Genomic DNA, 17,925 nt, shown 5'->3' with positions numbered 1-17,925 from the left:
TACGTCCTTGTCTCTACCATCTTCTAACTATTTTTATGTTATTTTTATCGTGTGTCTTTATTTTGTGGTATGTACCTACACTGTTTTTTGCACGCTACTACAATCGAATTATGTACTTTTAAATTATTATTATTAAAAATAACCACATATTTATTTACCTTGACATTAGGGGCCTTATAATTCAAACGGAACTTGGTTAGTAAATTTTGCAATGGTTACAATTGTTGCCATGGTAATTTGTACCAACCTGGTTAATTCGGTTAAATTATGGCTTCGTCAATTCCTGTTAACTGATAGATACGTTACACAGAGATAGTTTTTAAAAGATACAATGCAAAAGATTTCTTTGGATTGTACACTATCCTTTGGTTGAAGCTTGTTCGTAAGATGCTTCTTATTCAACCACGAAAACAACTTTCATATTCTTTATAATAGGCTTTACTGGATTTGGATTTTGCACCTACCGACTTTTCTTCTGCTTTTGCAACAAGCCACTGATTGGTCGGTGCATTATCTTTTTTAACCGAATTTATATTTATTGTCAAGTGACATTTCCATGGAATTACGAATATAACATATTAAATCTCAACTTCGACGTTAAATTTACGCGCTTGGAGGCAAAAGAGAGCATGTAGATTCGTAAAACACTGGTACTTTGGCACCAATAGGGGCATGTTAGCAACATTCCCTTGGCTTACCACCTTCAAATTCTTTCCTTGCTACCATCTCCACCACAAGCTATATATATAGGTGCTACCACGATTCATATGACACCATTAGTCTTCTATACGTGTCATTTGCCTTTCATTTCTTCGCAATCCTTCTTAGTATCGTCACAGTCTTCTTATTTGAAAGTCGAAATTTCAAGTTTAAAAAAGTATAATGGACTAAGAAGAATTGCGATTGAAAACGACTGACCGTTTCTATGTTAGTAGGTACAGCTACAGGGTGCGTCCAAATTTTCTGTTTGAAGTTGCAATGGTAGCAAGAATCCCAGACCAGCAGGCGCCACCAATTAAGTCGATAAAAGACCAGTCACCGACAATAAGGAATTAAAGCCGATGCGACGCATTTTTTTCTGGAAATATGATACACCTTCTAAACTCCTGAGAACGTGTTCCGTTTTCTAGAAACTTCGCATTTGTTATATAAGTATTAATTATGTTACGAATTATGTAATAATAATAATAAACAAACTGAAAGGTGTTTAATGGGCGTTTCAACATCGATGTCGAAACAATTAGTAGTAAAGTTCGCGCTCGTATTAATAATTAATTGTAAATAAATCGCGTAATTAAATTTATGTTACAGAAGCGTTTACAGAACAACGGGTCGCCGTGAAAAAAAAACGTTATCCCAGTAACACACTAGACGGGCTCTAGTAAGGGAATGGTGCTTTTCGGATTCGCTACCGCAGCTGCCTAGTGCGTTGCCGGCTTTAATTGCCGCCTAAAAGGTTCGGAGTTCTAAACGTGTTCAATGCGAAGCCGGTTGGTAGTAAGAAAATAATGCTAAACACAAAAAGGGGCGTGGACTAATTTGGCCGAGCTTCTCTTGAATTAAATAGGATAATACAACAGTAGGTAGGTGATAACTGATGCACAAATTAAGTGCGCCACTTTTGCCCATCTTACTCGCTATATTAACATATTCATAAACTGTGCTAATAATATTGTAGCGAATATTCCAGAAGTGCCAATAGACATCGAGGCGCCATGATTTGTCATCGGGGACAAAAATACCTACGATATGATCCTCAAGAGGCGCAAGGTACGCGAAGATCCTGAGAGTCGTTGTGAAGAGGTTAGTACTCGAAATTTTGGTTCCAACAACAGATGCGCCCGTTGAAATCTAAATAAGCTGGTGGGTAAAACAATACTATAGCGCGTTCGCACCTCCAAATTCAGTATGGTGCTTATAGACATACAATACATGCTTGCCAAACGTGACAATGACAGCACAAGGAGATTATGTTTTGTTTTAATACTTCCAATTAATCATATGTCAGTTTGACATCAATGCGGTTAGAAACAAGGATAGTATTATCGAAGAATGCCGCAAACTAGTAAGAGAGGCAATTAGTCCGTAAGACCCCATACTGAATCTGGAGGTGCGAACGCGCTATAGTGATAAAATTTCTATTTGTTATTACTGCACTGTACGGTGATCGTTTAATTAGCAATACTATCCCTCGCGTAACATTAGAATGGATATTTTTTGAAAACCTAAAAATTGATAATTGATCCGCCACTGCTTTTTAACAAATGACATTTGGTATGTTACCAACTGTATAAATGCTTAGTTTTGTGGGAAATTCAAACTGTCCGCAGTCATTTTGGATCACTCGGTATTAAAAAAGACTCCGAAATTGAATTTCAGCACGCTTAGCCATCTATACCCTTTTTTGTCATACGTAAAATGGTCATGCGCAAGACTTTTAACATATAATTTATTTTTATTTATTTATTAATAATATTTTATCGTTAATAATAATAATAATAATAAGCGGCAACCACCAATGTACGAAAAATTTTTAACGCCAACACTTCAGAACCCAATTTTAACAGCAACAATGTACCATCGGTTCTTTTCGGTACCGATTCCAACTATATGTGCCGACTTTTGAAAATTCCAGGGCGAAGGAGGGGGGGGCGGATGGCAGAACTGTTTCTACTAAAAATTTGACGCTGAACATTTACAAAGATCATTTATATTTCTGTATTTAAAAAGAGAGGCACATATAAAATTAAAGACTAAAGAAACATGAACATTTTGTTCACAGATACACTAGGTATATTCCATAATACCCATTGATGCGGGCAATAATAAGAACATAGTAATAATACTAAATAACACTAAAATAAAAGAAAATGATTTTATACCAATTAATATAGATATTATGTATTTTCCCTACTAGCCTAAGCGGGAGAGCAAAGCGATATAAGCTTTATAGGGGCGAGTCGATTATGTCCGTCTGTCCGTCCGTGAACACGATAACTGTCAAACACTTGGATCGATTCAGTTCAAACTTTGCACAGTTGACCTACATGCCACGTCCCAGATAACATGGGATATTTTTAGAATATTCCTTTAACATGCTGTGAATATTCCAAATATGCATAAAATGTTCTATGAATATACACGTTCGTCTGACATATTCTATGGATATTCAGCAATGAATATACCGAGAACACACTATTAATATTCCTTGATTTTTCGGTATTGAGTATTCTGTTATACATGTGCCTGGATGTAGGTACAGGTGATATTCGTGTCAATTTAAAACCTTAATTGCAATACAGAAAATGTATCTTTTACGTAACAAGTTCGTTAGATACTTATTTTTAATTAAAAAATTATGCACTTGTCCTTATGAATGTCCTGTAAATATTCATACTTCCAAATTGCAGTCAAGTCAAGGTGGGTCAAGTGTAGAGCATGTTCTAGGAATATTGAGAAGAACCGTTTTTTTCAAGTTTGTATATATATACCTCATATACTTTTTAGACTGTTTTAGATCTGCTTTAGGGGTTCGTTTATTAACTTTTTGTTCACTTGTAAAGTAGACTTTCTCGGCAGCTTTTGAAAGTGGTTAATAAAATACTAGTTAATCTCTTGGAGTAGGTAAAATAATGTTGTACCTACATATGCCGCCCTATTTTTGTTGGCGGCGATTACCTTAGCGTTAGGGTGCGCAAAAAAAAGTTTGCACATTGTTATTATAGCCAATTCCCTTTTACTTGCCACCCAAACTGTCGCCTCCAAGAAAGTATAAGAAAAGATGACATCTCTCATGAACTTTTAGGAATGTTATTGATAACGCAAAGTGCGTAACATTGAACTGTCTCATTTTACCAATTTATCACCGATAAAAATAGGCCTAATATACAAAGAAACATCTAATTTTACATGATAAGAGTATGCGATAAATCATTAGTGCGTAAGTTGCGAACACTCTGTTAACATGTCCATTACAAATGTTTGGTAGGTACCTCTCCTCGCAAAGTAGGTGCCTTTTGCAATAAAATTGTTAATTTTAGGTGCGGTATAATGCAGAACGAGACCGCTCTTTTGCTACATCAGGGTGAAAGGTACGTGTTTTTTTTCTAGATCAAATTGGGCCCCTTTTTAAAGTAAAAGTCATTTTTTGTGGGGGATGCAAATTTCAGCGCTTTTCTTATTGATTTACATTGCGTATTGTTTGAAAAAAGTGTGGGAAATCGCCGCGAATTGTGAAAATCGCGAGCCGAATGGCGAAATTATACCACTATTAATTTGTAAACAAATCACCGATCGAAATTGAACAATTTTTTGTTGCAATCGCTTTATGCAACAATTATTATGCAAAAGTGATGAGTTTAAATTTCATTAAAGTAACGTTTATTGTGAAGTTGATTTCTTCGTCCTTGTCGCTCGCATTCAATTGCGGACGTGCCATCTCTGCATCGGCTAACGTGAAGCGCAATCTAGATTTGTACCTGTCATTTTCAAAAATGGGCCAATCAGAAGCGCGTATTTAACTTTGAAGTCTGCATTTTTTTGCCAAACGTAAATTATTTTCAAAAATGAATCTCGACACTAAAAAACGTGAAATAATAAATTTATTGTACAGTGAAGGTTTAATACGTTCGTGATTGAGTATTCGTTAGTTAAGGTAGTTGTAAATAAGCAGTTTGTTGTTGATGTAACCACAAAATTTTGCACTCAAAATGGACGAAGTCAACGCTCGTATTGTAAACCAACAGTCGTCCATAAGCATAGATTCTAACGCCGAAGACTTTACAAAAACGGAAAGTGAGTAGTCAAAATGCAACCCCCTCGCGAAATTCTAGTGGCAAGTAAATGTGAGGTTATGGTTCCCATTCTCAAGGTTAAAGGCACGATTTTCTAACGTCGTTAATTTTTGTCGACAGCGGTCCTGCTCCCCCTGGACAAGAGGCTATGCTTGGTCGGGCCGTTGGCGGCCGATCCCGACGTATGCAACTGCGCGCAAACTTTCGGGGTTCCCGTAATTACGTCCGACGACGGACTGCAATACTTGGAGGATCGATCGTGCAAAACGATATACGTACTGAACACGTTCGACGATGACCTGTATAACACGTTGTATAAGCAGAGGCAGTCGATTTTGGGGCCGGTGGCGTTACGGCAACTATCGCAGAAACAGGAGCAGCTACCCGATAATACCAGACCGCTATTTAATTTGTCGATGACGGGCGTTATTGTGTGCTTTACGGGGTTTCGTAATAAAAACGAGTTGGTAAGTGTGGTTTCGTGACTGTGAGTAAACGTAATTGTCGGATTTCAGAGTTTGGTCGTGCCGTTAGTGCATCACATGGGCGGATCAATTCGGAAGGATATGTCCGTGAAGGTTACACATTTAATCGCGAAGAGTAGCGGTGGCGATAAGTATCAGTACGCTGCTACGTTTAAGGTTCCCGTCATGCATCAGTCGTGGGTGTTCACCTGTTGGGAGCAGAGATTTAACCCGGATTTTAGCGCGACTCTTGACGTGGTTGTTGTAAGTTGTACGGTGGCCGTTTTTCGTCTTTTAATTGTGTTGTTGTAGGCCGAACACAAACTAAAACCTTTTCACGGTGCCAAGGTTTGCTTCCTCGGTTTTCCCGAGGATGAGGATAAACATATGGCTGAGGTTTTAGAATCGAATGGCGGAAGTGTTACGCATTTGGAAGATGTTGATTGTACTCATGTAGTAAGTACGGGGAGCGCTTGCTTGATTTTGTTATCTTAATGCTTAGCCGATTTTATTTCTCTTACCGTTTCATGTGCACGAATTATGCCCGAATTTATGTAGACAGGACCCCACAGTTTATCTGAAAAAATGTTACAAAAGGTAGAGGTTTGAGACACCAGACATCCTGTATAAATCGAAAATACAATAAGTTATTATACAGGGTGTAATATGCATTCTGATAAGTTTGGTTCCCTGACCAAGAATTGCAGGTGGAATTTTTGCGCAATTTTTGTAAACTAATTGTAGACAGAGAACTGGCTACAAAATGGTCTCGAAAATGGTTATACCTTCTTTACCGGTTGAGTTGCAGCCAAGTTATTTTACGTGAACAATAATAAACATTTTAAAAAAATGATAAAGATACAGTAAATAGAACAAATAAAATAAGAAAATTTTAGAATAAACACACTGTATAATAATATCAAAATGTTGGTTACTGATATCACTGTTTTTCTATATACAGGGTGTATTAGGTTGAGAAGTAAGTAAATTTCCGTTTAGAAGATTTGAAAATTTTGACCCCACTTGTTTATTTAGCGGACAGTGTCTACAGGGTGTTGTTTCAAGGGTCATGTTCCATTTTCCATCCCTGAACTTTTTTTCAGTGGAAGATTATAAAATAAGAATTTGATTTTCTGATTTGTTTGAAACTTTTTGGTCTCTTGTAAGTAAAAAAATAATAAAATTTATTTTTGGTAGTTGGTAGTAAAATCTATCAAATGCCCTGACTATTTGGATAATCTCTTGTTTTATTAGTTTTGACAGTTCGCATTTGAAATTGCATCTTGTGTTTATGTATGTTTATAAATTAAAGATTTGGATTGTATAGCGAAATTTTAACACCCTGTAACGAAGCGTTTGCGGACCTATGTTTATATAACCTTTTAGTCATCAAATAAGCCACAGAGGTAGCCCTTTCCGTCATCATATTTAGGAACACCCATCATTTTTTAAATGTTGTAAATATGTTTCTACTGTCAGCCATTTTTATTGATCGGTATCGGATGCCTTAGTTACTACTGGAACAAAACAAAATTTCCATGATTCCATGGCCTACTATTTGAAAACTATAAAAAATTCGGTTTTTGTTTTTACAATTTAAAAAAAATATATAGGCTCGAGCGGTTATCTAGGAAAATTGCCAACTTACATACATACAGGGTTAGTCAACGATTGTGCGGAGTAACTTAATGCCTTGAAGATAGGATTTTTCGATAGATTGCTTTTGTATTATGGTACTGGCAGCAAATAATTAATTTGCGATGCATGCTACACTTACTTTCGAGCATTGTTTTGTTTTTTATGAAAGTAATAAAATGGCAACATTGACAAAAAATCAAGAGGTGAATAGGTTTCAATGTAGAGGTTAACAAATGACATCAGAAAAACAAAAAATATACAGGGTGTGCTAGTTATTTATTTACACCGTAAAAATGGGACACCCTGTACATTCAAAAAATAATTTTTATAGATGCCCAACTATCTACAGTTGCACAGTTTGCACAAAAAAGGTTTCTTTAATATTTTTTACGTGGTTTGAGTTGAGGAAAGAGCGACACACTGCTGCAAGTTCCTGAATATCAGAATCTAAAAAGCAGGAAACCCAAGATATTTTTAAAACTACCAGAGATAGGTATAGAACATTATTACCAAAACTTGAAGGTTTTTGAAGGAGCGAAAAGATGACAGAAAAATATACAGGGTGTATCATTTTAAAAAGTGAGATTTTTTAATATGAAATATTATAACTTTGGAACTACAAGGACAAAATTGTAGATGTAATATGTATTTGACTTTTACTTTACCCTCCATATAAGATATAGAACCTGGAATCAAAATTTAAGTAGCAATTTTGATAATAATTGCAAATATGCATATTTACGGAACTTACTGGCAACAAATAATAAATTAAAAAGAAACAAAATGCCAAATTTTTCTTATAAATCGAATTATCTTTAAAACTTCAAATTCTTTGTATATTAACCAAATAATAAAAAAGTGGTACAATTACACGTAGTGTAAATTAATTATTATTAATTAAATTAAATTAAAAAAATGCATTCAAGTACAGGGGGTTCCATTAAAAAATCTACCCCTTTAGTCCTACTTTGAACGCACCCTGTAGGTATAATTTAAAATATTTTTAAATGTGGAGAATATTCAACCATAGCACTCATCAAAAGTTACTTCGCGTAATCGTTGACTCACCCTGTACATCCAAACGGAAAAATGTATTCTTTAAAAGTTGCTTAAAATGATTTTTATTACTAAATTTGCATTTTTTTAGTAACTTTACGATATTCATTTGTTTTTATTTTACATTTTCTGATGATTTATTTATGGTAAACCCCACAACTTTTGTATTTAAAGATTTGCTCCACCTCTTATAAGAAAGTTTGTAAATTACTTTACATTTTTTTCAAAAATCCGCCGCCAAAATTCACCGATCTCCAAATAAATGGTGCAAAACTTCAGCCATTCTGTGAAAGTTGTGCGGCGGTGCCTCATCTTGTTGAAAGTACATAACTCGTCGACTTTGCAAACAAATATCATTCAAAAAGTTCTCTAAAACGTCTGTTATTAAATGGATCTTTCCCCATTAAGTGTACCACCACCACACATTGATATTAAATTTGCGTTGTGGATTGCCTGGATGTGTAAAAAGTGGGTTTTCTCTTGTCTCAGATCGACCGGGAAAAAACATGTGGCCTGTAGAATCCATAATTTCAAACAGTTCCAAGATTGGCCTACTAAATCAAAAGTTACAGCCCTTTGAATTTTTTTCGAAATTGGTTTCTAGTCTATAACTTTTTTTTGAGAAGTCTAATCGAAAAAGTACAAATCGTTTTGGATTCTACACACCAAAATTAATAAGAGAAAGTGTTTTCTTGAGAAATTTTGGTGTAGTCGATTTTTGGTAAAAAAAGGAAGGTTTTGCCTTTTTTTTGGCCCGAAAAAAAATTGTCTTAGATCGACCGGGAAAAAATATTTTCTAATAGAATGTGGCCTGTAGAATCCATAATTTCAAACAGTTCCAAGATCGGGCTACTGGATCAAAAGTTACAGCCCTTTGAATTTTTTGTCCAAATTGGTTTCTAGTTTATAACTTTTTTTTTGAGAAGTCTAATCGAAAAAGTACGAATCGTTTTGGATTCTACGCACCAAAATTAATAAGAAAAAGTGTTTTGCCGGTTGTACACTGCCTTTTTTTTTGGCCCGAAAAAAAAAATTGGAAGATGAAGAAATAACAGATCAGAAAATTAAAAAAAAAAGATGGGGGACATTCTTTAATATTTGCCATAATTGAAATTAATTAAGTATTTTTCCATTAATGTTTGATCGTGAAGAAAGAGAAGAAGGGTTCTTCCGACAAGTTATTCCTTTCTACGTCATTTTAAGGTAGGTATCTTCCTAGTAAAGATAGTGTGGGGTCCTTTTGCAAGTATGAATGTATACAGGGTGTTCCTCTTGATTAACAGCACATCTTCAGAATGTATCATGTAGGAAGGATCATGGTGGTTAATTTAAAGTACACGTAGGATCATCCATAATGCTAACCGTGAAGGAGTTCTCCTGCAGGTAGACCAACTGTCTCGTGCCGTACTCAATTATATAGGGTCGCTATTAAACATGGAACCAAAGGTTTTATGCTCAAATCGTTTGAGATATGGACATGAAGATTAGAATGTTTCCATTTGACAATATTTCACATATTTTGAGATTAAAAAAATGTGTAGACATGGTTTTTGAGTGCGGCTGCCATCTTGAATTTTTTTAATGGCAACATAATTTAACACCATACATGTTTAAAGTAATAAGAAAGAGAAAAAAATAAGCTTTCTATCACATGACGTATGTCGCCATTAAAAAAATTCAAGATGGCGGTCACACTAAAAAAGCATGTGTCAAATGAAGGAAATAATTTCAATTTGAACATGAGAGCTTTGGCTCAATATTGTATATTAGCCGTTTGTATCCCACTCTCATCCCGCTTGTAGTTGACACTTATTCAGGGAGAGCGAGCGACCGTCGGTCTATCTGCACGCAAATGGTCCTCCCGAAGCTATATCACTAACGAGTAGAAACGCCCTGTATATTTTTGAATCTTTCTATAGTAACTCTTTCCTATCATTAACAATATAATCTTTGCAAGGTGTTGGACTGTCCTTTTCAGGTGATGGAGCAAGCAGAGATTTTCGACGTGGACCATATTAACCTTTCCAAACCCGCTTCATCTATCGCGCCATTTTTAACTAATACCAAAGGTAAATCTACGTGCACAAAGGTTACACAAAAATCGCAAGCTTTAAACTCCACCCTAGAAACCCTTCACGAAGATCATCAAAATCTTAATAACACTTACTTTGACGATACGTGTGTAACGGAAGATCTCAATAGCACAACGTCATCGGGTAAACGCAAACGTGAGCTGTTCGCCGCCGCAGTGAACAAGCGCCGATGCGATCTGAGCTACAGTGAGAACGCCCGCAGGAGACTTTCCCACTTGCTCCGTACGCCGTTAAATTACTTGTCGAGGAGGCGGCAAACGATCGGCGGGCAACCGGCGAACCAAAAGACGAGCTCTGGCGACTTTCGAGTGGAAACGATCGCGTCGTGCGACACTCGAACAAGTTTTCGCCACAAAAACGTTAAAAAGAACTTATTTAAACGATCATTTAAATCCGACAAGTTTAAACGTAAGCGTAGCCTAAAAATGTGTGACCTAAATGCAAGTAATTTATCTGAAATCGACGGAAGAGACTCTCTTAATAACAGTTGCTTTCCCGACTTTTCCTCCTATGCATTTCCCGACATTGCGACAAGCGCTAGGAACACAAGAGAATCATCTGGCGTTGCGGTACTAACTTCAATATTTTACCTACTTGCATTTTATTTATACGAAACGTGTCTGAGAATATTGCTGGGTTTTCAGTGTTCGGAGAAGCGTCAAATCAAAAATATGACACGTGTGGCGGTAATTTTTATTTTCATCCTGTTTTAAGTAAACCTGTACATTAGCATGTTACTTTTAACTACAGAGTGCGCTTTCATCGCTTACGCCCAGTCTCACAGACCGGCTCTTTTTCTCCTCACACGTGTCTAAAATTAATTCACTTTATTATTCTCTTTAAAACTTTCAAAACTACGCTATATACATGGTACTCAACAATATCTGTTTGTACTTCACACTAGAGGGCGACACTTCACTATGTACTGAAAGCAGTAAATATCCTGGCAGTAATTTTTTGCACGTTCAATGAATGAAATGCATACATTTCGCCAAAGAATTATCGATCCATGTTCATAATTCTTTGGCTTCCATTAAGATATGCGTAACTTGAAACGATTAATTGCCAATTATGCATATTTGAGATAGTCGGGTGAACGGTTTTCCAAACACTTGTCTTCCTAACGTACTGTATTCGTAGGTCGTCGATGAGTCGACCGTGGCCGAACGTCCGGAGATCTCCTCGAGAGCCCAATTTGTAAAGGCGGAATGGTTTTGGACCTCTGTACAGAAACAGATTTGTCTCGACGAAAAAGAATACTTATTTGACGATGTGAGTATTGCATTTAGTTTGCTATTAATGCTCTAAAGTTTAAATGCTTGCATTGAAGTCGATTGTGTAAGTATCGCTTGCTCAAAATGATATCGATCTGATTGTGAATCTTAGTACATAGAGCAAGTTCTGTCGCCATCGGCGAGGCGAGAGTCGCAACCGAGCGCGACACCGAGCAGCGCCACCAGACGGAAACGGAAAAGACTGCAGGAAACGTTATCGTCACTTGCCCTACAACCTTCGCCCAGTGTTTACAAACGTAGGTCTTCAGTAAGCGACGCCGGGCTCTTATCCGTGTCGGGATCATTTTTGGATTGCACCGCGAGTCCAGAAAAATGCCTGAACGACCTGCCCGAAAGTAGTCCGGCCATCGAAACTCGCAAAGCTCTAACGGCACGACAGCAGGTGGTGATGGAGCTAGTACAAACCGAATCGAATTATGTTAACATTTTAAATACGATAATGACGGTAAATATCGCGGTCCACGTTGGGCGCCAAATTATTGTTGTGACCAACGCCATCTTTTAATTTTTCTGAAAACTTGACTTCTATTGTTTTGGACTTGAAAGAGAGGTTGGTCACACAATATTACCCCCGAGTCCTTCATCCCCAGAATACTAATCTAATGTAATTCTTTCAGATGTTCAAAAAACACTTAGAAGACATGCCCGAAGAAGAAGCCTTACTGAACAACACCGAATTAAAAATCATCTTCGGCAACCTACCCCTAATTTACGAAACGCACATAAAAATGCTCGAAGAATTGCGCTGGACGTCCGCCCACTGGACCGAGGAGCGCAGCATCGGCAACATAATTTTGAAATACTCGACGGACTTACTAAAGGCCTACCCACCGTTCGTAAACTTCTTCGAGGAAATGAAGGAGATGCTCCTGATGTGCGACGCGAATAAGCCCAGGTTTCACGCGTTTCTGAAGGCGTGCCAGACGAGGCCGGAGTGCGGGCGCCAAAAATTGCAAGATCTGCTAATAAGACCCGTGCAGAGGTTGCCTAGTATTAGTTTATTATTAAACGGTAGGTTATACGTGCCCGTGTTCCTCGCTCACCTCTTATTTTTAGATATTTTAAAACATACGTCTAAGACAAATTCTGATCATATAGCTTTAGATCAAGCGCTAGCCGCTCTGAAAGAGGTTATGACGCATATCAATGAGGATAAGAGAAAGACGGAGGGCCAGCGAGTAATGTTTGATATTTTTAATGACATCGATAACTGTCCAGTAAGTAATTTAGCTTAGGTTTTGAGGTTATACACAGTGCAGTGTTGCCAAGGTACATCGACATAAATATATTCATGATCGTACTCGCTGAAATAGATCGCCAGACATATTTTCGTTCAGGTTCGCTATGAAGCGGTAACATGTTAATGATTATCAAAATATAACTTTTTTAATTCTAAAGCGACCACCCGTTACAAAGGCTCTTTAAAACTTTCAAAGGCTTTTTAAGGGCTTTCAAAGCCGCTTAAGGACTCTGAAAACCAATTAATGGGTCCTGTAGAGGTGTCTTGTAAAACTTTTTTGAATATTCTCGAAGTTTTTTTAGAGGCTGTTAGGGTTTTGAGTATTTTGAAGACTAAGAGTTTGTCTTATTCCATCGCCACCTATAGAAACCGGCGATATTTTAATCGAAATCTTTGAGATACAACAAATCAATGAAATTCAAAGGTAATAATATTCTAATTTATACTGAAAGCTGTGAAAAATTTAGCAGTTTCACATCATACAATTTGCTGACAAAATTATTATCACACCTTCATTAGAAATTAAAAAATACCGGATAGTGTTAAACAATCCAAGGATTACGTGTTAGGTTCTCATACATTTAGCGTTATCTTTCTTATTGCAATAATGTTTATGCTAGTTAATTACAAAATTAATTAAATAATCCACATTATCCGGTCATAATTGCGCTTTTCAACAAACAGACTGGAAGAACCATTTCAGTCAAACGCCTTAAACTCGATTTATAACATTGACGGCCAGTTGCATCCAGGATTATTGTTTAATCCCGTATTAAGACATTTGATTGGCTGTATATTGCAGTAGGCAGCCAATTAAATGTCAAAATTCTTATTTAAACTCAGATTTGGTAAATAATGTAGGATTTTTATTATAATTCGCTTTCCTGCAACCGGTCATGACTTAAATAATGACGTAAAGATAAATCTCGTATCGCACTTTTTTGTTACAGAAACTTTACAATTAAACAAGACCGACTGTCACGCCTCAATAACGGTAAAACTGATTGTTTGCAACAAATACGCTCGAAAAAAACGTCTACCAAACCAAAAAGCTTCGATTCACGACCGGCTCCCCATTTAAAATCTCTCTTTTCAAGTTTCCTATCTCCTCCCTTGATCAAAATACGGCATCGTCTTTCAACAAACTGCACCTGTGTTTTCTTATCTTGAAACTAATTAGCTTACGCTGCGATAACTTCTTATCTACGACCTACGCAATTATTTCCAGATGTTAAATCTAGCATGTAATAAAATTGAACAAATAAACTGCTTATTTAAACTAGTAATTCTGATACAAAACAAAATTGACCTCGAATTCAACAAATATGATCGAATCCTGTGTCCATTCTTAAATAACAACCAACTTTTAACATTGAAAATAATTCAAAGGCACATACAGGGTGTCCCATTCTTATTGTGGTGTTGAAGTTTCCTTGTTACGGTGGGTAGCTAAGAGGGGAACCTGTCCAAGAGTGGCTAATGAGTTTAAGTAACATTCTTCTCCTTTCAGCCCGATTTAATCTCCTCACATCGAACCTTCGTCACCAGAGCCGAGGTGATACAGCTTTCCTCGTCCGAGGGACTCTCGAGCAAGGGCAATTTCCTCGTCCTATTTCTGTTCACCGATCAGCTGGAGGTGTGCAAGAAGCGATCGAAGGCGTTCAACACGCTCAAGAGTCCGAACACCGTCAACGGATACCATCAGAAGTCGACCAGTAAACCGTACAAGCACGTCAAACTGATGCCCCTCAGTCACATAAAGCGAGTTATCGACATTAAAGAAACGGAAGACTGCCAGCGAGTGTTCAGCCTCGTATTTAGGAATAACGACGAAATCAAAGAGCGTTTGTTTTCGTTCGCGATGACCGAAAGCGACGTGGATAAGGTGACCTTTTTGAAAACGCTTTGCAGGCAGATGGCGACAAACGCTTGTACTGCAGACGCGGTAAGATTCTGCGATATTTACTCGTTTTTAATTTTGCAACTTTTTAGGACAAGTTCTTGGCGTACTTAGAACATCAACAGTTGGACATAGACACGAGCGATATAAATAATGGAACGTTATCGAAAGCTTTCAAATTTGCTAATAGAACGAGACTGAAAGTGGGGCGGGCTTTTTCTTTTAATAAGACACCTTCGAAACTGAAACGCGCCGTTTCTTCTATGATGTCACCGTTTGGCAGCTCCACGAATATTACGCCGGCTTCCCAACTGGCGCAGATGAGACTTGCTAGTTACAGCAATATAAATGTAAGTATAATTTTGGTGGGGTAAAGGCTTGCAAAATGAGGTAGGTAGGAGATTAATTCCCCCCCCCCCTCCCCATATATGGGCATAAAATTTACAGAACAGCGTCTGTTGCCTTTTTGGGTGGGGTTGACCCCCATTCTTCTACTTTCTTTCTTTTATCTTTGTTTTTTATCTTTTGTTTGTGTCTTTGGATCACTTTTCTTTCAAATGTTTATTACTATTATTATTATTTTATTTCACCTCAAATATTATCATTGTTGCATCCAATGTTCTGTTTTTTTTATTAAACATTTTTTATGAATTTAGCCGCAATTACCTTTAATTAAATATATTGTAATTAATTTTGGTTTTGTGAGTGAATTCAAACGTCATTTGAGCCAGCTTTCAGCCAGTCGCAATCTATAGGTTTGCGAGGTGTAAACAGTCTTAAAATGGATTAATTTATAACAGTAATAATTATTTATCACTTACAATTTATGACATAACTCAAGCGCATTGAAGTTGGAACTGACTGAACCGCAACTCGACAATTTTTCTAGAACAAAATCTTCGCTGGAAGTTTTCTCCACAGTAACTCGCAGATTTTCGGGGCTCCGGTAAATATTTTGATAAAAAATTTCATGGTTACTAAATATACTGTGTGCCCAATTTTGGTTGATACAGGATGAAAACGAAAAGTTTGATTTTTGGGATGTTACCATATCTTAGTACCACTGTAAGATAGAAAAAAGGTAAAAATGTTTCTGTAGAATTCAGTGGCGTATTCAAAAAAATTTTTTGGACCGCCGTTTCTGAGATTTGACCCAATGTTGATATTTTTTAAATGCCACACCCTATATATCTTAACGGCAATTATTTGCATTCATTTTCCTGATTACATTAATGTATCATAATCTATATTTTGTTGTATAAGAGTATTCAGACTACGAAAAAAAATATTGCTATGATCGTTTTACGTCCAGTTTTACCGGGCAACTCTGTATTTTATCGATTTTTCGAAATCTACATGAAAATCTACGTTATTTGATACCACATTTCCCTATACCCAGCACCAAAGGTTTTCAAGTTATTCAAGATTTTTGAAAATTTCTTGACGTTTGGCTGCTTGCCTTTGGATACTGTACCTATGACTCAGTTGAGTTGAATTTCAAAAATTCTGCCAAAATCAAGGATACTGACTGCTACATGAGAATGATTAAATTTTTATCGTCCTTGTACAGGGTGTTCTAAAACTAATGGTCAATTTTAATAACTTCAAATGTTAAAAATTTATTTTTTTTGCAGAATTTCCCAGATCGGAGTCCTGGCTTTTCTCCCATCTTTTGTTTGTTACTTGAAATGTAGCTTCTTTTTGTGGGCTTTGTTTTGTTGAGGTGCTGTGAAAAGAAAAGTTTTGCCGTCTAAGACCACAGAACTACTACTAGGATGTAGCTCTTAAGCTACTCTGATTTGTTGTTGATTAGATCATTTGCGAAAGTACCATCGTCCGCTAGTCAGTGGTGAAGTTGGCTGTTTAAATTTCAAGCCTTCAACAATTTGTCAAGATCATTGAATCACTCAAGCCCCACAACCACATCGAGGAACAGTGAGGAGGGGGAAATTGAGTGAGTCCCTACCCCAAGGGAAATGAATTATGCTCCTATTTTTGTGGCCTTTTTGTCAAAAATTGGTAAATAAAATACATTCAAAGAAGTCAATTTTACTTATTATTTATAAAAAATCTATTTACGCCCCAATGTTTTTAATATGCAGATAAGGTGGATTAAACCAATTTTTATGTAGTGGCATGCAAAAACTGCTACCATAAAAAAATGATTCCCTACATTTCCTATATTCCCTGGATCCTCTGCAGTCACTGAATTCCCTAGATTCTTTACATTATCTAGATTCCCTAATTTTCCTAGGTTCCCTAGATTTTCCAGACTCCATAGATACCCTAGATTCCCAAGATTTACTAGATTCCTTAAATTCCATAGATTCGCTACAAACCTTACACACCCTAGAATCCTTAGATTCCTTATATTCCCTAGACACCCTTCACTCCCTAGATTTCCTGGATTCACCAATTGATTTTTTTTTATTGTTTCTATGTTTCAATGTCTTAGTCATTTATCTTTATAGGGTTCGCTGTTATGTTTTAGGAGTGAAAAATTTAATATCCAAAGAATCACGCTATTTGGCATCAAGAATCTTACCCTCATAGAGTAGGTCTTTACCCGGTTAGATGTAGAGTGCCATTCGTTATTATAAAAAGCGAAATAAATAGTTCAACTTCTGATTACAGGAGCTGGCCGACGCGCACAATTCAAGCGAAACGCCGCCGCTGGCGCCGATGTCCGTTCAGCCCACGAGAAAACTGAAGGCGTCGTCCTTAGGTGCCACCGCTTTAAAACGACTTTAATCCTAACGCTATCTATAGTGATCATATTTGTACATATACATAAGCATAATATAAGATTTTATTTAAGTCGCTAGTTCTGTTTTCTTTTTTTTTTTGTAAAGTTTTAAACGTACGGTTATGTAGTGTAGAATTGAGGGGTGCTTTTACTAAAACTGTAATTTTAATGTGTAAATAATTTGCCAAAGAGATTACTTTTTATAACAAAAATACAGTTTTTACATTACATTTTTGTATTTCGCTGAAATGCAAACCTATCATTGAAAATGGAATAATGGTAAGTTGTTAACTTTGTTTTATTACATTATACTGACTAATTTTTGGTTTGCAGGTGTATACCGGACATACCTTGGGTAAGGGCAAAGTAAGTTCTGATACAGCCTGACCTTTTTCTTTTTAGTGGTGACAGTTGGATTACTGCATATTAAGCTCTGCAGTTGGGTAAAATGATGAATTTTTAGCATTTGCTTAGCGACACGTTAAACTAATACTCGGAATAAAAATGGGTAATATCAATATTGTACCATGAAGATTCTCGATTGGATGAATCACCCGAAATATTATTTAATTGTAAAAGAAGTTGGCCAATTAAATTCTTAAGTAATTTATACAAGGCTTTCCTTTCAATCTTATTTCCTGACAAACCATTCATAGTCACCAAACCCACTCGGATTTCGGTAGTACAATTGTCCTAGAGT

General features: G+C 36.7%; 1 protein-coding gene across 4 annotated transcripts; it reads left to right on the top strand.

Moving 5' to 3' along the window:
- The first annotated feature begins 4,486 nt into the window (after window positions 1-4,486).
- On the top strand, window positions 4,487-17,303 carry LOC116170358 (protein ECT2). Of its 4 annotated transcripts, none has more exons than XM_031486692.1 (13): window positions 4,487-4,794; window positions 4,914-5,260; window positions 5,309-5,521; window positions 5,570-5,713; window positions 9,930-10,020; window positions 10,078-10,613; window positions 11,185-11,316; window positions 11,431-11,784; window positions 11,957-12,350; window positions 12,396-12,556; window positions 14,090-14,524; window positions 14,572-14,829; window positions 17,096-17,225. In XM_031486692.1, the coding sequence occupies exons 1-13, from the start codon at window positions 4,710-4,712 to the stop codon at window positions 17,105-17,107; spliced, it is 3,162 nt and encodes a 1,053-aa protein (XP_031342552.1). In that variant the 5' UTR covers window positions 4,487-4,709; the 3' UTR covers window positions 17,108-17,225. The 4 variants fall into 4 exon arrangements, with proteins under 4 accessions (XP_031342552.1, XP_031342551.1, XP_031342550.1 ...); XM_031486691.1 differs by lacking the exon at window positions 17,096-17,225 and adding an exon at window positions 16,114-17,064; XM_031486690.1 differs by having other exon boundaries at window positions 4,488-4,794; window positions 17,114-17,303.
- The last annotated feature ends 622 nt before the right edge of the window (window positions 17,304-17,925 follow it).

This window comes from Photinus pyralis, unplaced genomic scaffold (assembly GCF_008802855.1).
Source record: "Photinus pyralis isolate 1611_PpyrPB1 unplaced genomic scaffold, Ppyr1.3 Ppyr1.4_LG5, whole genome shotgun sequence".
Classification (NCBI taxonomy): Eukaryota; Metazoa; Arthropoda; class Insecta; order Coleoptera; family Lampyridae; genus Photinus; species Photinus pyralis.
Note: the sequence above shows the minus strand (reverse complement) of the source record. Positions and strands in the feature narration are given on the sequence as shown.